Source organism: Camelina sativa, chromosome 4 (genome assembly GCF_000633955.1).
Source record: "Camelina sativa cultivar DH55 chromosome 4, Cs, whole genome shotgun sequence".
In the NCBI taxonomy this organism is placed as follows: Eukaryota; Viridiplantae; Streptophyta; class Magnoliopsida; order Brassicales; family Brassicaceae; genus Camelina; species Camelina sativa.
In genome coordinates, this window is record NC_025688.1 from 22,247,093 (window position 1) to 22,261,204 (window position 14,112).

General features: G+C 37.8%; 6 protein-coding genes and 1 pseudogene across 8 annotated transcripts in view; 2 read left to right on the top strand and 5 right to left on the bottom strand.

Moving 5' to 3' along the window:
• The window catches only part of LOC109132535 (putative F-box/LRR-repeat protein At3g58880), a 3,724-nt gene extending 2,226 nt beyond the window's left edge, over nucleotides 1-1,498 (bottom strand). Inside the window, exons 1-3 of the mRNA XM_019244196.1 lie at nucleotides 1,289-1,498; nucleotides 655-1,230; nucleotides 542-599 (exon numbers count right to left, since the gene is read on the bottom strand). Of these exons, the coding sequence (XP_019099741.1) occupies nucleotides 542-599; nucleotides 655-1,230; nucleotides 1,289-1,498 (844 nt within the window). The remainder of the gene's footprint in view (nucleotides 1-541; nucleotides 600-654; nucleotides 1,231-1,288) is intronic.
• Nucleotides 1,995-4,383, top strand: LOC104781800 (annotated as a pseudogene).
• On the top strand, nucleotides 4,486-6,513 carry LOC104781799 (F-box/LRR-repeat protein At3g58900-like). 2 transcript variants are annotated; one of them, XM_010506551.2, is made up of 4 exons: nucleotides 4,486-4,575; nucleotides 4,678-5,621; nucleotides 5,733-5,873; nucleotides 5,972-6,512. In XM_010506551.2, exons 2-4 carry the CDS (start codon nucleotides 4,686-4,688, stop codon nucleotides 6,278-6,280), a joined length of 1,386 nt encoding a protein of 461 aa, XP_010504853.1. In that variant the 5' UTR covers nucleotides 4,486-4,575; nucleotides 4,678-4,685; the 3' UTR covers nucleotides 6,281-6,512. The 2 variants fall into 2 exon arrangements, with proteins under 2 accessions (XP_010504853.1, XP_010504854.1); XM_010506552.2 differs by having other exon boundaries at nucleotides 4,489-4,575; nucleotides 4,683-5,621; nucleotides 5,972-6,513.
• Nucleotides 6,723-9,097, bottom strand: LOC104781801 (F-box/LRR-repeat protein At3g58930-like). Of its 2 annotated transcripts, none has more exons than XM_010506556.2 (4): nucleotides 8,852-9,097; nucleotides 7,593-8,561; nucleotides 7,359-7,499; nucleotides 6,723-7,264 (listed from the first exon to the last, which is right to left on the bottom strand). In XM_010506556.2, the coding sequence occupies exons 2-4, from the start codon at nucleotides 8,559-8,561 to the stop codon at nucleotides 6,908-6,910; spliced, it is 1,467 nt and encodes a 488-aa protein (XP_010504858.1). In that variant the 5' UTR covers nucleotides 8,852-9,097; the 3' UTR covers nucleotides 6,723-6,907. The 2 variants fall into 2 exon arrangements, with proteins under 2 accessions (XP_010504858.1, XP_010504857.1); XM_010506555.2 differs by having other exon boundaries at nucleotides 7,593-8,564; nucleotides 8,852-9,096.
• Nucleotides 9,479-10,201, bottom strand: LOC109132700 (F-box/LRR-repeat protein At3g58940-like). The gene is made up of 2 exons (XM_019244878.1): nucleotides 10,143-10,201; nucleotides 9,479-10,059 (listed from the first exon to the last, which is right to left on the bottom strand). The coding sequence occupies exons 1-2, from the start codon at nucleotides 10,152-10,154 to the stop codon at nucleotides 9,586-9,588; spliced, it is 486 nt and encodes a 161-aa protein (XP_019100423.1). The 5' UTR covers nucleotides 10,155-10,201; the 3' UTR covers nucleotides 9,479-9,585.
• LOC104781802 (magnesium transporter MRS2-4-like) overlaps nucleotides 12,393-14,112 on the bottom strand; it is a 2,596-nt gene continuing 876 nt past the window's right edge. The window contains exons 2-4 of the mRNA XM_010506557.2: nucleotides 13,675-14,093; nucleotides 13,167-13,579; nucleotides 12,393-13,076 (exon numbers count right to left, since the gene is read on the bottom strand). Coding sequence (XP_010504859.1) covers nucleotides 12,510-13,076; nucleotides 13,167-13,579; nucleotides 13,675-14,002 — 1,308 coding nt within the window. The 5' untranslated portion in view covers nucleotides 14,003-14,093 and the 3' untranslated portion in view covers nucleotides 12,393-12,509. The remainder of the gene's footprint in view (nucleotides 13,077-13,166; nucleotides 13,580-13,674; nucleotides 14,094-14,112) is intronic.
• Nucleotides 14,056-14,112, bottom strand: part of LOC104784169 (magnesium transporter MRS2-4-like) — a 903-nt gene continuing 846 nt past the window's right edge. The window contains exon 3 of the mRNA XM_010509230.1: nucleotides 14,056-14,073. Within this exon, the coding sequence (XP_010507532.1) occupies nucleotides 14,056-14,073 (18 nt within the window). The remainder of the gene's footprint in view (nucleotides 14,074-14,112) is intronic.

The following is a 14,112-nucleotide window of genomic DNA, read 5'->3' on the forward strand; positions in this document are numbered from 1 at the left end:
ATTTAGATGAATCCTTCAAAAACTAAAACTAATCACAAAAATTATTGCACACAAAACAATCCATCTAGACAGAAACTATATATATAAAACAAGGGAGCACACAAAAACAGATTTATGTTCCAACAGAGAGCAACTAGGAGGGAATAAATTCGAACTGGATCTTGCACCTGGACGGTCTGCCAAGCCTTAACAGGTCGTTGGTGAGTTGTAACTGTTTTTTGTGGTCTGCTTCACAAGACCAAATTTTGACCAGCTCAAGACATTGCAATTCCTCCAGGAAACGTTTCATGTGCACCAACTCGTTTTCAGTTCCCTTGTACTCTGTTATCTCTAGGACCTTCAAAGGACATATGTCTCTACGTACGAATATCTCCACTCGCAAAAACAACCATTATGTGCGTCACAACTACTATCATAGCATGAGGATCCCTAATAAGAGGGAGGGTTAGAGATTGAAAACTTGAGTGTGTATGAACAATATATACGCAAATTTTGAATTGTACGAATATATATACTATATTTTTGGGGTTTTGCTATATACCTTTAAGTGGAGAGTATGTATATTTGGAGACGTCTCTACCAATAATTTCAAAAATTAACTAGTCATCATCAATCAATTTCAATCTTTTGTATCAAGAGAAAATAATAAAGTACCTCCACGGTTTCAAGAGAAGACAAGTCCATGATCTCAACATTTCTTAGCCCTTTGATCAGATTCCTTGGGTTAATCCTATACCTAGGAGATCTTCTCCAAGCAAGAGTAAGCTTAGCTTCCACAAGGGCGCAGGTCAAGGTTAACAACTGGATACTCATCCGACACAAACCATAAAAGTCTTTAGAGACTTCACATTCAATGGTAAGTCTCTGAAGGGTAGGGGATGACACGGTGCGACACCATTTCAAATGTTCCCAACGCTTACCAACTATTTCTAATTCCTCAAGAACATGGCAAGCAGAAAGAAGGGCTTCAAACGAACAACCATGATGATTATAGAACCGAACACAATCAAGAAACAGAGTCTTAAGAGAAGGAAGAGAAGCCTTCTCAGGAACCGTAGCAATAACAAACCCTCTTCCTAGTTTCAGTTGAACAAGTGTATTGCAAGTGAAAACCTCTAAAGGCAGTGAACAAACACTTTTAACAATCACGTCAAGGTGAAGAAGATCCAAAACACCACGACTTAGCACATCACGTATCCAAGTGTTGATAAGAGCCGAGTCAACAACACTCTGTCGATTATTTCAAGGAGAATTTGTTTACTGGGGAGTTGCCTGACACAGCCAATACTTTTTCCAAGAAATCTAGGAAGCTCCATGGAATACCAAAATAAGAATTTCGATAGTCAAAGTCTTTTTCTTCAAACCGAAGATTTGGTGAGAAAGCAAACAGATTCCGCCATCTCTTTGCGATAAGACAAGTTAAAGCAGCTTCCTTTGTCGAGAGGAAGGACAAGATGTGGCAAATGATATCATCTGGTAGACTACTGATCCAATCCATTTCTTTTTGGTAAACCCTAAACTAAAACGAGATCGAAGGGGAAGGAAGCGAAGCATCCATTCCTTAATAATAAAAGAAACTTGCATTTGATTTTGGTATTAGAGAACGGATTGGTTTGGTTTGTTTTTCTTACATAACCAAAAATCGAACCCTGGATAAGATACTCTCAAACCGGTCCAAACCAAACCAAAGAATGCTATGAAAATAGAACCAATGATTGGATTCATATTTGCGTTATTTATCTGTTTTCATATTTTCTAGAATATAAATGAGATTTCTTCCATGATTACGTTTTCAAAATCTGTCTACATTGTCACCGATTAGTTTACTAGAGTTAAAAGTTGTTAAACCTCCGTCTGTTAATATTGGTTTGATTGTGATTAGGTTTGATAACCGGTAGAAACCAAACCAACCAGGAAAATTAAAACAAACCAACCCAAACCACGTCTCTCTTCCTCTGCTTTGCAGTTTATTTCTCACTGTACGCTTCGTTTTCTTCTGATATCCTTCCGATACCTCTTGTCACTTCGTACCAGAGCGATTCAGCACTCTAGGACTCTTATCTCCGTTAGAAAACCCTAAATCTTCACTAAATATTGGGTTTTTCACATCGTGTATGTACAGTACCAAGGTAGGTGCCGAAGTATTTCTATTTCTCCGTTTGAAACCAATTTTTTTCTGGTTCGGGTGCTATCGTATTTACGATTTGGAACTGTTTGGTAATTGTTGATTTTGCTATATTCCTGCAGTAATCGATGGATTGGTTCGGCAGTTTACCGGACGAGGTTATTTGCTATATCTTGTCTTTCCTTACGACAAAGGAAGCTGCTTTAACATCGGTTCTCTCAAAGCGGTGGCTCTATTTGTGGACACTTGTCCCTAATCTTGACGTTGATGACTCTGTCTTCCTTCATCCTGAAGAGGGTAAGCGAGAAAGGGATGGGATGCTTCAGAGCTTTATGGATTTTGTGGATAGAGTATTGGCAGTGCAGGGTGATTCTCCCGTTGAGAAATTCTCCCTCAAGTGTCAGACTGGTATTGATAAGGTTCGTGTGAATCGTTGGATATGTAATGCGCTGCACCGTGGTGTTTCCGACCTTGAACTTTTTCCTCGAGTTTTCTAGATATGATTATGGTTTCGATTGGGATTACGACGATGAATACCATCTGCCTAAAGAGATGTTTGTCAGTACTGCACTTGTTGAGCTGAAGTTAAGAAGTGAATTTGGTGTTGATTGGTGGCCTAGAAGTAGATTCACTTTTTTACCAATGCTTAAAAGTCTTGACATTTACACGAATAGGATTCTCTTACCTGAGAACCTTGAGATGTTTCTTCTTTCCTTCCCTGTGCTTGAGGAACTATTCATAGCTGATATTGAGTGGAGTGAATTGGATGAATCCGCGTCAAGTACAAGCCTCAGGAAGGTAACTATCGATGCCCGTTGTTTCGAAGACTTTAAGTATCCAGATAGCATTTCATTTGATACACCGAGTCTGCTATTTGTGGACTACTCGGATTTTGTTGCAGAGGACTATCCAAAAGTTAACTTGAAAAATTTAGTTGAGGCTCGACTCCACCTTATAGTAAGTGATGATCAAATCGAGCTAATACGAGCGCCTAATGAGGAAGATGAAGCTTTTCTGCGTCTTAGAAATGTGTGGAAGCTCATGAGTGGCATAAGAAATGTACAGAAACTTTGTTTTTCAGCCGATACTCTCGAGGTCAGTTGCTATATTGTTTTCTTTTGTTAAATTTTCTTTGTTAGTCTCAAGGAAAACCAAGAAACTGAACAGCCTCATCTATATTCTGAAGCATGAATTCAATTTATGTTAGTCTAAGTGTATGCTAAGTTCCTTTCAGTGATTTCTATGAAGAATAAAGGTCATCTTGATGTTTTAAGCTTCCCCGTTTCGAATAGGGAATTAATCCTTGAGATTTTGAAACAAAGATTGCAAAATGTAATGTCGGCTTTTTTTTTTTGTTGTTGTCTTGTTTCAGTTGCTTTCTCTATGCTGTGAATCATTTCCGGTGTTTAACAACCTCAAAATTTTACGTATCAAGAGTGATGTGGATCTAGGATGGCAAGCAATGCCTGTTCTCTTAAGGAACTGTCCACGAATAGAAACTCTAATCCTGGAGGTGTAAACACAACTCTTTAAGTCTTTTTTATTTCTCAAACATTTACAAAGACAGAGTTCATCCTTTGAAGTTCCTTATTGTCTCCTTTCTGCGTTCAGGGTCTCTTACACTATGTGACAGATAAATGCGGGGATGCTTGTGGCTGCATCCCTCGGGAAGACAAAGGTCGTTCGCTCATATCTTGTCCAGTGAAGAAGTTGCAGGTTAGAGGGTTTCGAGGAACAACTAGAGAGAAAGAGATGATAAGGCATTTCTTGGAGTGTTTCCCGTGTTTGGATGAGATGGAGATAGATGCCGAAGAGACTGATTCTACAAACTTTGAAGTGCCTAGAATTTTAAAAATTGTTGCGCATCATAAGCTCCACGACGTGATCTCGACAGAGATAGTAGGACATTGGCAGAGTTTGGTACAGTCTGGTAGTTGGTCCCAAACACAGATGGATGAGATCTACTTTGAGGTATATACCGGTTTCAATCACATAAAATTATTACAGCTTTGAATCAACTAACTGTCTTTTTTTTTTCCCCTACAGTTGGCTCCGCGCAATAAAGAGCGTATCTACGATATGGTCTTTATCATGCATGGAGCTTCTTCCCCGATGGTAGCATCAGCATTACAGGCCCGGCGTGCAACCAACTCAGAGCAAGCTGAGACATCCAGGGATCGGGAGATAACTGAGCAAGACAAAGCTACGGCAGCAGAGCAGAATAGATTTATATGATTGTTCATTTTTTTTGGTATTTCTACTAAATGTTTCCCAATTTGGTTCGGTTCGGTTTGTGTTTATTTAATTTAAATTCCGGTTTAAAATCCTGAATGAAACGAAGCGCCTTGTAGATTCTTCCTTACTCCTCTAAACTTGGATCTTCATATCTTGGCTTCTCCTCTCGAAATCATCGGCCCTCGATTTCTACTAATCTTTATACTCCATTGAAGGTATTTTAAGATCATTTTGCTTCGGGTGGATTCCTATTTACGATCGATCGCTTCTCTGTTTATGTATGGGTTGATGTTCTGATAGCTATGAGCTTTGTGTAGTTCAGAGGATGGATCTCTTCAGCAGTCTACCAGATGATCTCCTTTGTCATATATTGTCCTTCTTATCCACAAAGGAGGCTGCTTTGACATCGGTTCTCTCCCAGAGGTGGCGCAATCTGTTTGCTTTTGCTCCTTATCTCGAGTTTGACGACTCTGTCTTCCTTCATCAAGAAGAGGGTAAGCCGGAAAGAGTCCGAAATCCGCAGAGCTTCATGGATTTTGTGGATAGAGTATTGGCTTTGCAGAGTGATTCTCCCGTAGTCAAATTCTCCCTCAAGTGTAAAACTGGTGTTGACTCAGATCGTGTGGATCGTTGGCTATGTAATGTGCTGAAGCGTGGTGTTTCGGACCTTGATCTTTTCATTGATTTCAGAGATTTATACTGGCTGCCTCACGAAGTTTGTGTCAGTAGGACACTGGTTGAGCTGAGATTAGGAAGTGAATTTGATCTTTATTGGTGGGAGAAGGATATATGTTTACCGATGCTTAAAACTCTTGTTCTTGACTCCTGCGGGTTATGTATTGGTCTGTTTCAAATTCTTCTTCCTGCTTGCCCTGCGCTTGAAGAGTTAGACATGACTAATACGCGGTGGAGGGAGTCCAATGTGTCTGTGTCTAGCCCGATCCTCAAGGAGCTGTTTATTGGTCTCCATGGTTGTGGTACCCTTGTTAATCTGAAGAGTCTTTCATTTGACGCTCCAAGACTTGTTTACTTTTATTACTGTGATTCTCTTGCGGAGGACTATCCACAAGTTAACTTTGAAAACTTAGTCGAGGCTCAAATCAACCTTTTATTAACTCAAGCTCAAATCGAGCAAGCAAGAGCACTTAATAATGAAATGTTGTTAGTGGATGATGTTTACCCTGGTCTTGGAAATGCGTGGAAGCTCATCACTGGTCTAAGAAATGTTCAAGAACTGTACTTATCTCCTGATACCCTTGAGGTCAGTTTACTATGTCGTGCTCTCTTGTACATTTCTGGCTGGTCGGGATGATATAAAGAAAGCAATTATTCCATTTGCGTGATTTCTAGAGTTGTTTTTTCTCGTTTGCAGGTGCTTTCCAGGTGCTGTGAATCGATGCCAGTGTTCAACAACCTCAAATTGTTAAGTATTTGGAGTGACATGAATCGGGGATGGCAAGCAATGCCAGTTCTTTTACGGAATTGCCCACATTTAGAAACTCTAATCATTGAGGTAGAACTATAATCCATGAAACTACATGGACAAAACATCTGTTAAAGAAGCAGTTCACACTTACAACAACCTTATTGTCTCCTTTACGATGCTTTCAGGGTCTCTTACACTATGTGACAGATAAATGCGGGTCTCTTACACTATGTGACAAAGTCCGTCCGCTCACATCTTGTCCAGTAAAGAAGTTACAGATTTATGAGTTTGGAGGAACAATTAGAGAACTAGAGATGATCATGCATTTCTTGGATGTTTTTCGGTGTTTGAAGGAGTTGGAGATATATGCTCACGAGGGTATTCCTACACTATGCAAAGACCCTAAAAGGATTGAACTTGTCGGGAAGATGATGAACTTCTACAATAAGTTATGGACTTGCGATGTTCAATTACTAGTGCGTGGTCCCTTGTAAGGGAAGTGGACTGCACTGTTTAAATATTTGTGGGAGTAATCACAGCTCATAGTTTTGGTCAAAGTCTGCATTTAATTCTCTGTTGCCTTTTCTCATTGATACTCTGTTACGTGTTTGCCTTTTTTCGTAATGTTACATTGTCACGACTCACACACCATGATTTCGTCATAGCAACTCAATGACTTCTTGTAGAGTTTCATCATCTTCACTTTGAGATCTAAGACAAAGATCAAAGTGGATGAATCATCAAAGTACCTACAAAAATCTTTGTCATTTTTGTATACATGTGATGTTTGAGTTTATTTAAAATTAGGATTACATATAGGTTTGGTTCTTGTTATAAATTTACTCATCGGGTAAACTATGACAGATAATAACGGGTTTAAAGTAGCAGAGAAACAAAACAGAGCATCCAATTATTCTGTTTAATCGAACATATTGCTTAGTGTATTGCATAATCTGTTGATGGTAACCCTGAAACGGCGAAATAAGAAGGTTTTTCAACAATTCATCAAAAAAAAAAAAAAAAAACTCTGTTTTGGGTCAGCTATCGAAACATGAATTTGAATACTTTGCAGTCCAAGAAATAAATCAAAAGGATTCGGGAACATGGCTTTAGCAAAACCATCAACACATTTGCATACTCTTTGCAGTCCATTTCTTGCGCATGTAACCCCACACCAGGAAGTAAACATCACAACTCGATAACTCATTGTAGAGCTTCAATATCTTGTCAACATATTCAAACGCTCCAGGGTTTTCAAAGTTTGTAGGACCATTCTCTTCAGCAAATATCCCCATCTCCTCTAAACACTTGAAAGACCTCAAGAAGTGCCCAATCATATTTATCTCTCTCATCGTTCCTCTGAACCCTCGAATCTCTAACTTCTTCACTGGAGAAGATATGAGCGAACGACCTTTGTCTTCCCGAGGAATGCAGTCACAAGCATCCCCGCATTTATCTGTCACATAGTGAAAGAGACCCTGAAAGCATAAAGAAGACACAATATGATCATTGAGTCTGACCAACATCCTTAACAAAATGTGTTGTCAAGTGGTTTCATGGTTTATAAATGACCTCAATGACTAGAAATTCTAGATGTGGACAGTTTCTCAAGAGAGCTGGCACTGCTTGCCAACCGCGACCCTCCTCACTCTTAAGACCTAAGATCTTGAGGTTGTTGAACACCAGCATCGATTTACAACAAAGAGTAAGTACCTGAAAACAAGAAAAAAAAAGAAAACCGAGCTAGATACTTTGCAATTTATTCTTTCACAACTAGACCAGAAATAACAAAATAGAAAATCTAACCTCGAGAGTATCAGCAGTTAGGGAAAGTTTCTGAATATTTTTTATGCCGCTCATGAGCTTCACCACATTGACAAATTGGAGAACAACATCACCTTCATCATCCTCTAACAAATCATTGTTTGGCTCTCTAATCCGCTTGATCTGATCTTCATCTTTTGTAATAAGATTGATCCGAGCCTCGGATAACTTTTTCATATTAACTACTGGATAGTCCTCGGCAACCAAATCAGAGTAGTTCAAGGAAAGCAGATTCGGAGTATCAAAAGAAATGGTCTTTGGATTTTCAAACTCTTCACAACCGGTGCCGTGGATACTTAGATTCCTGAGGCTAGCACTTGACATGGTTTCATCTGATTTCGGCCACTCCATATTAGCCATGTGTATTTCCTCAAGCACAGGGAAAGAAGAAAGGAACCTCCCCATCTCACCACAAAAGATCAAGTCTGAGTCAATATAAAGACTTTTCAGCATTGGCAAGGAAGCACCCATCTCCCCAAACCACCAATTAACACAGTGTTCACTTCTCAATTTCAGCTTAACCAATGTCTTACTGACGAACATCTCTTCAGGTAGCAAATATTTATCCTCTTCGGTATCCTCGAAGGAAAAATCAATGAAAAGATTAAGATCGGAAACACCACGCTGCAGCACATTACAAATCCAACGGTTCACAGAATCAGGATGAACACCAGTTATACACTTGAGGGAGAACTTATCAATGGGAGAGTCACCCTGCAAAGCCAGTACACTGTCCACGAAATCAACGAAGCTCTGTCGAATGTCATCCCTTCCACCTTTACCCTCTTCCGGATGGAGAAACTCAGAGTCATCAATGTCAAGATTAGGGACAAGTTTCCAAAGATTGCGCCAGCTCTTTGAGAGAGCCGAAGTCAAAGCAGCCTGCTTGGTCGGAAGGAAGGACAAGATATGACAACGAATCTCGTCTGGTAGATTGCTGATACGATCCATCTTCTATGAAACGAATCAAACGATAGATATTAAACATACATTATTACATGCTTCTGTACGTACAACCACAGGGAAGGTTTAACAGTTAAGTAAAAAAAAACATGAAATTTGACAACTCTCTCTCAAAAGATGAGAGAGGAGAAATGGGGATCAGGGAAAAACCTAATTCCGAAATCATAACGCAAATAGGAATCCACACAAATAGATAAAAAATTGAATTCAATAAACATCCAAAACAGAACAGAAATCAGTAGAAGCAGAGGAGATGGGTAAAATTGAGCATTTTTTACCTCGCTACGAGTGCTTAATCCAAACTTTGGTGAATGATTCCAGTGATAAGAGGGAGATCTGGGGGTACTAAGTCACTGGCTACTATGGCAGAGGGGAAAGTTTCAGACTTTATGTTCGGCAAATGCATCGGAGTAGCATCCACCTCTTAAGAGGAAGAAGACAACAAGCAGACAAAACGAAATTGAGGGTTTTATAAAATTGAAGGGTGGCTGTTGTTGGTTGGTTCTATTTGATTCACTTCTTAAAAAGATAAATAAGATGGATTTTTGCCATTTCTGCAATAGATCAGAAAATTCTTTCCAAATGTGCCATATTTGTTTCATATTTTCAAAAATTGACATATTTGATATTTATTGGATAGATTATTTTGTCTAGTTAAAATTATTATTACTAAGGATTAAAGGATTAAAATTATTGTCTATTAAGGTAATGGTCTATATATCATATACTCTGGCCTGAATTGGTTTGGTTAGGTATGGTGGTTATATGCAAACCGAATCAAATCAAATCAAACATATTGACTTTACAACACTTAACCAAGATGTCAAGGAAGAGAGCAAATCATTAGCTAATAACTGGTAGAGCAATTGATCAAAAAATTAAGAAGCTAAGATACGAAGAAGATCCAAGGTTTAGAGGAGGAAGAAACTACGAAAGCCGCTTCGTTTCAGGTTCAACCGGAATTCAAACTAAATTAATAAACACAAACCGAACCAAATTGGAAGTAAAATTATCAATGCTCCGTCTGGAGGAGAAAAGTCTGCTGCCGTAGCTTGGTCTTGCTCGGTCTTTTCCTGATCCCTGGATGTCGCTCTGAGTCGGTTGCACTTGCACGCACACCCCTTAATGCTGATGCTAGCATCGGGTTCTGCTCGACAACTATATCGAACAGAGCATCATAGTCCCGCTTCATCTGCTGACCACTCGACGCCTTTGCTTGCTCTGTTTCAGTTGCTTGTCGAGCCTTCAACGCTGATGCTATCATTGGGTTTCGCTCGACAATCATATCGAACTGAGCTTCGCAGTCCGCAAGCTGAGCTTCTTGCTCCCGTTTAAGATCCGCAAGTTTGGCCTTAGCAGCATCCAGTTGCATTTGAAGGTAGTCCTGAGACATTTCCTGTGGCAGAGGAGGAGGAGGTACCGGGGAAGCAGCTCTATGCATTTTGAAGACCATATCGTAAATACGCTCTTTATTGCGCGGAGCCAACTGTAAGGAAAAATAGAAAAGAGAGTAAATTCAAACCTGTCATGACTTTTTTCTGATTGACAACGGTAATCAAATATAAATACCTCAAAGTACATCTCATCCAACTCGGTTTGGGACCAACCCCCAGATTGTAGCGAACTCTGCCTATAATTTTCATATAATTAACACATAACCTAAAGTATTTAATAATTAAAAGCTAAACTATTTTGAAAGTAAAAAATACATATTTTCCTATAAAATCATATGAAGTGCATTCAAAGTTTTAAAATAAGATAAAAAAATCTTTTTTATATTCCCCTTAAGAATCTTAAATTAAGATATATTGCTAGGTTTAGTTATAATTTTTAATTGTTGTAATTAAAAGCTAGATAGAAAATAAAAAATCAAATTGTTTTTTATGTAGAAAAATATTTATATTTGAATTAAATAAAAAAATAGTGATTTTTATATCATTATATGTAGAATCACAAACTGAATATAATGATTGTTATTCTAAAATAAATGTATTACAATTTTGTTGGATGTAAGTGAGAGTTAAGAAAACTTGATTTGATAATTATATTACAATTTTTTTGTATTCCCCTTAATTTAAGTTATATTGCTAGGCTTAGTTTCAATTTTTCATCCTTGTAGTAAAAGCTAGAAAGAAAATAAATATCAAATTGCTTTTTTATATAGCAAAATCTTTAAAGTGCATATTTGAATTAAATTTCAAAATTATGAATTTTATATAATTATATGTTGAATCACATACGAAATATAATGATGAGTATTCTAATATATATATATATATATATATATATATATTACAATTTTGTTGGAGGTAAGAGAGAGGTAAAAGAAAATTGATTTGAGAATTATATTACAAAAATTTCCTTCATGAGAACATTTCAAATTTTAAGAATAAAATAAATATACATGAATGTGTAAGAACTAATCAAACATCTAAAGTAAAGACTTAAGATGTTTTCTTTAGCTTGATTCCCTTATTATGAGATGGTTATAACCAAAATATTATTATGGTCATCAAAAATTTATTATACATATAAGAATACATATGTATTCTAAATCAAAATAATATAAGAAAACAAAGAAGAAAATGAGAAGTATATAAAACAAAGAAACAATAAAATTCAAAACAATGTAAAATATATAGTAAACAAAAAATATAATCAAACTCTTATTTGGGTATGCAAGAACATTCTAAAAAACAAAGAAAATATTTAGGATTTGGGATATGGTGGAGGAGGATGTGAGAATAGTTATTTATAGGATAAAAAGTGATGGAAGTTACATTTCTAAAATAATTAAATTAGAGAAGTTACAATTATAATTAATAGAGTGTTTAAATGAAAATGAATGGAGGAGAAAAAGTCAATTCACAATTTATGTAATTTCAGTTATAATTTAGTAGTAAAAAATGAATTTAAAGTATGCATTAATGTATATAATAAAATGTGTTGTTTAATTAAAAATAAATATTAAATTTTTAAAATTAAATGTCAAATGGACTAATAAAATGAATAGGAATATCTAATTCTCAAATAAACTTGACTTTTTTTTGTTAAAACCAACATATGTGCATTTAAATTTAACTATGGAAATTTAAAAAATAAATATGAATAGATTAGAAAAACAAGAAATATAAAAGAAACACTTTATTTTTTATATAAATAAAATTAAAATTGTAAACCATGTTAAATATATATAATACTTTCTAAATTAAAATATATAATCAAACTCTTACAACACATAGAGATATAACAACATTTGATATTGGTGGGAGAGGAGGAGATTTTATTTTCAGTTATAATTTTATTTTAATGTGTGAGTTAAATGTATTGTATTAATTGGTCTTAAATATTGTTTAAAACAATCAAAAATTAGAAAGTTAATAAAAAAATTAGAAAGCATTAAATAAAAATCAACCACTAAAGAGAGACCAAAACCTTATTTTTATGTATATGATTTGTTGGCCCAGATCCCACAACTGAAGGCAGTGAATGTGAACTCAATACCAAAGGAGAAGGTGAATGTTTGTTTAAGGAAGAGAGCATATCATCTGGCCAATGCTACAGTCCAGTCGAGAGGCGGACTCTAGTATAGTGTGGATGTTAGTTCTATTTTTTCTGGTTCTTAAATGTTAGAGCTTCTTGACTTTACGAAAGTAAGGCGCAACTGATCCCGACCCAACTTTAGTAACAGGTAGAGAGAGAGAGCGAGAGAGAGAGAGATAAAGAGAACATAGAGAAGAAAGCTAACTTATCCTAGAGTTCGACATATTAAAGACTTATATTTGCAGAATTAGTTCAAACATTTTAGAGACTTCGAGGTCCAAGGAACACATGAATCTCTAACCTCTTCACTGGACAAGATATGAGTGAAACAACTTTATATGTTGATATGTATTACACCAGAGGTACATGGTTTATAAGAGAGAGTGTGTATGATTATGAGCCTAGCAGCTTCTTCCACCTGGCGTAACCAAGGGTGACCATGAAAAGAACAATGCAAAGCGCAGTAACACTCCACACAAAGTAGCCAAAGACGCCATGTGTGTCATACAATGGACAATGTATGTTCATTCCAAACAAGCTCGCCAACAATGTCTCTGCAGCTATTGCAAAGGAGGCTATGGTCAGTGTCAACTGCAGCTGGATCAGTTCGTTACGTTGATTATCCAGTTGTATGTTCACGTAGTCTTCTGTGTCGTCAATGTACTCCCTCACTGTAAGAATCTTGTTCCGCATTCCTTCCAGTTGCATGAAGTATGCCTCCAGCAACATCTCCAGATCCTCTACATCGTCTTCATCTGTATTGCTCGTCACCATACTGGCGCTTCTGTTTGATGTGAGCCGGTGAAGATTTGATGTGTTATGTAGTGGAGGGACAATGCTGTTTGATGCTGTCCCCGCAAGTATTGCCTCGTTTTGCTGGTTCTGGATCCATTTCCTTGTTAAGTATAAATCTGCCATGTCTTCGTTGTCGTCTAACAAATGTTCGAGTTCATCTCTCACCTGAATAGCATACAACAGCTTTTATGTTTCCATCCATCACACAACAATATAGCATCATGGGAAAAAAAGGTAAGTTCCGTCAGCCTCTACCTTTTGTACACGGGCTAGCAAACGGGTGAGATTACTTTTTAAACTTCGAACATATTCAAGATTCTCGGTGCTAACATTCTTGGTGAGTTCATCAAGGACAGGCCAAGCTTCTGTCTCAAGGACTACCACACTGCGATCAACATATGAGCAAACAACCTCGAGTGCAATCTCCAGGACCTGAAATTCAAAAGGAAGCTCACTCTGCAGACCCTCTGCCGCTTCAAGATCAAGAGGAAGAGGAGATTGCACATTAGCAGAAGCATTGTCAGTCCCATTCCTCTGAGGAAACTGTTGCTTTAGTCGTTCAACGAATGGAAGAACTTCAGGACGGAGAGGATCCAACAGCAACACTTCTTCTGCAGTAACTATTGCCTTTATGACCTCTAAATTCACAACAATAGCTTTCTCCCTAGCTGCAGAGTCAACACAAGCTTAGAACCTCAGACGCACAAAGTCCAAAAACGTCTAATATGAATCGTATTCAATCCCAAAAATCAAAAATTTATACCGAGAATGTTAGAAGAGTGAGAGAAGACAGGGCCAAGAATCCTCAAATCCCTAGCGGGAACAGAAGCACGTTTGATGATTGTACTCTTGTCGCACTCTACCACCTCCATGGCACCAGTCCGATCAAACCTCATCCACAGCCTAGCTCCTCCGGCTTTCTTCTTCGCCTTCCCAGTCCCTCCCACAATTTGTCCGCCTGCATTAATCGGCGGAGGAGGCGGTGGAGATGAAGGCGTCGATGTCTGAGAAGCGTCATCTTTAACCGCAGAACCTTTCTTCCGGCGACGGATGCTCGAAAGACGGCGAAACGATAGCGGGCCTTTCCCCATCGATTCCAGCCCACGAAAACGAGATTTATTCCAATCAGCTTCTTCTTCGCAGGTCAGAGATCTGGTGGTCGCTGCCGGAGAAATCGCCGATCTCTGCCGCTTCTTCTTCG

Coding starts and splice junctions, on each gene's coding strand:
- LOC104781799 (XM_010506551.2), top strand. CDS start 4,686: ATGGATCTCTTCAGCAGTCTACCAGATGATCTCCTTTGTCATATATTG. Junction 5,622..5,732: donor TATCTCCTGATACCCTTGAG/GTCAGTTTACTA, acceptor TCTCGTTTGCAG/GTGCTTTCCAGGTGCTGTGA. Junction 5,874..5,971: donor TAGAAACTCTAATCATTGAG/GTAGAACTATAA, acceptor CGATGCTTTCAG/GGTCTCTTACACTATGTGAC.
- LOC104781801 (XM_010506556.2), bottom strand. CDS start 8,561: ATGGATCGTATCAGCAATCTACCAGACGAGATTCGTTGTCATATCTTG. Junction 7,500..7,592: donor TAACTGCTGATACTCTCGAG/GTTAGATTTTCT, acceptor TCTTGTTTTCAG/GTACTTACTCTTTGTTGTAA. Junction 7,265..7,358: donor TAGAATTTCTAGTCATTGAG/GTCATTTATAAA, acceptor TTATGCTTTCAG/GGTCTCTTTCACTATGTGAC.